The 2,318-nt window shown below is 51.9% G+C and overlaps 1 protein-coding gene across 1 annotated transcript; it reads left to right on the top strand.

The window, feature by feature from the left end:
* Positions 1 to 793: 793 nt before the first annotated feature.
* Positions 794 to 1,654, top strand: EMWEY_00057500 (hypothetical protein; the record flags this gene model as incomplete). Its single annotated transcript, XM_013477889.1, has 1 exon — positions 794 to 1,654. The coding sequence occupies one exon, from the start codon at positions 794 to 796 to the stop codon at positions 1,652 to 1,654; it is 861 nt and encodes a 286-aa protein (XP_013333343.1).
* Between the last annotated feature and the right edge of the window lie 664 nt (positions 1,655 to 2,318).

Below are 2,318 nucleotides of genomic sequence, written 5' to 3'. Positions count from 1 at the left end.
TATATATATATATATGCATGCATTTGTGGTGTACGTACAGCGAGGAGGAGTAATAGAAGGATCACTAGAAGAGCAGCAGCAAGCCTTCTATGCTAATCGCGACTTTTGGACACATGAGGAACTGCAGCGTCTACATCATGCATTACGTACACCAGGACAAGGTGAGCAGCAGCAGCAGCAAGGGTAGCAGCAGCAGCAGGAAGGGTAGCAGCAGCAGCAGCAACTGCTGCTGCTGCTGCTCTTCCTGCTGCTGCTGTAGAGGTCTGTATGAGTTGGGGTATTGAGGCTAGACAGATTGTTTGCAGCAGAAGTATTTGCTGCGCTTATTCTGCTGCTGCTGCTGTTGCTGCTACTGCTGCTGTTGTTGTTGCTGCAGATCTGCAGCAACTTGCTGCTGCTGTAGGCAGCAAGAATTCTGCACAGATCCTCTCCTACTTGTCGCATGCAGCAGACCGCCATATGATGCATCGGGCAGCAGCTGGGCCTGTTGGAAATGCTGCTGCTGCTGCTGCTGCAGCAGCAGCTGCCTCTGCCGCTGCTTCTGCTGCTGCTGCCGGTGCTTTCCCGGCAGCCGCTGCTGCCACCGCTCCTGCAGCTGCTGCTGCTGCACCTGCTTCTCTCCCTACAGCTGGTATGTATTAAGTTATGTTGCCCTGAATCGATTTACTATCTGCAGCAACAACAACAGCAGCAGTAGGAACAGCAGCAACAACAGCAGCAACAGTAGCAACAGCAGCAGCAGCAGCAGCAGCATTTTATCCACTTGCATGAATGTGCTGCTGGCTTTGTTCGTATGTTTTGCTTAAATCTGTGGCTTCCTGCTGCTGCTGCTGCTGCTGCAGGAACAGCAGCAGCAAATGCTGCAGCAAAAGCACCGGAAGTGCAAAAGCAAGATGATAAGCAGCAGCAACAGCAACAAGTGCAGCAGCCGGTACAGCAGCAACCGCAAACACAACAACAGCAGACGCAGCAGCAGGTTATGCAGCAACAGCAACAGCAGCAGCAACAGCAGCAACAACAGCAAACGCAACACGTGCAGCAACAGCAAATGCTAATGTCTCAGCACCAGCAGAAGTTGCAGCAGCAGCAACAGATGCAGCAGCAGCAACAGCTTTTGCTGCAACAACAGCAGCAGATCCAGCAGCAGCAAGTGCCACAGATGATGCAACAACCACGTCCGCAGCAGTTCCAGCTACCGCAGCAGCAGCAGCAGCAGCAGCAGCAGCCGGGCGCAGGGCCTGTAGGGGCTCAAGGCCTCCAAAGTGTGCAGCAGAATGCGCTAATAGGTGCACCTCTGCTGCTGCAGCAGCCCTCACTAACAGGACAACCTCTACAGCAGCAGCAGCAGCAGCAACAGCAGCAGCAGATGGCAGCAGCTGCTGCTGCTGCTGCAGCCCAAGGAGATTCAATGTTACAAAATGCCGGTCTTTCCCGTCAACAGTCTCTGCCGCAGCAACAGCTGCTGCAGCAACAGTTGCTGCAGCAGCAGCTGCTACAGCAGCAACTGCTGCAGCAGCTGCCATCGCAGACCCCACAGCTCCTGCAGCAATCGCCAACGCCGCACTTGCAGCTGCAGCAGCAGCAGCAGCAACAACAACAACAGCTGGCTGGCCAGCAAGCAGCACAGTTCGCTTATATGCAAAAGCGACCTTAGATGATTTGCTTCTATGGTGCTGCGGTGCTGCTGCTGCCTCTGCTGCTGCTGCTGCTGCTGCATCTGTGTTCTGCTGCTGGTTTTGTTTGGGGCTGCAAATCCGTCTTCACAGCCACAGCGTCTCTTGCTGCTGCTGCTGCAGCATTTGCTGCTGCAGCATTTGCTGCTGCAGCATTTGCTGCTGCAGCATTTGCTGCAGCAGCGCCCCGTTTTCTTCCTGTTGTTCCGTTGCATCGGTGGCGTTCTGCTGCTGCTGCTGCTGCTGCTGCTGCTGCTAGCAGGAAGCGAGCAGCAGCAGAAACAATTGTTTTAGGGTGTAGGGGTTGCCATTGGGGTGTATAGGCAGCTCCTGCTGCAGAGAGGGAGATCCTGCAGCAAGTTTTAAGAGACGGTAGCAGCAGCAGCGCACTGTTTGTTTGCTGCTGCTGCTGCAATTGCAGCAGCAGCAGCAGCAGCAGCAGCGAGTTGCTGCAGCAGGTGTAATTGTTTTTATTCTCTCAAGAGGAGACACAAAAAAAAAAGAGACAAATAAATAAAAAAAAAGAGACACTTATGTAAATAAATAAGGAAATAAATAAATAAAAAAAGGAGACACTTATTAATAAAAAAAAGGAGATAAATAAAAAAAAAAAAAAGGAGACACTTATAAATAAAAAAAAAAAAG

This window comes from Eimeria maxima, genomic scaffold, assembly GCF_000499605.1.
Source record: "Eimeria maxima Weybridge genomic scaffold, Emw_scaff2154, whole genome shotgun sequence".
Lineage (NCBI taxonomy): Eukaryota > Apicomplexa > Conoidasida > Eucoccidiorida > Eimeriidae > Eimeria > Eimeria maxima.
Note: the sequence above shows the minus strand (reverse complement) of the source record. Positions and strands in the feature narration are given on the sequence as shown.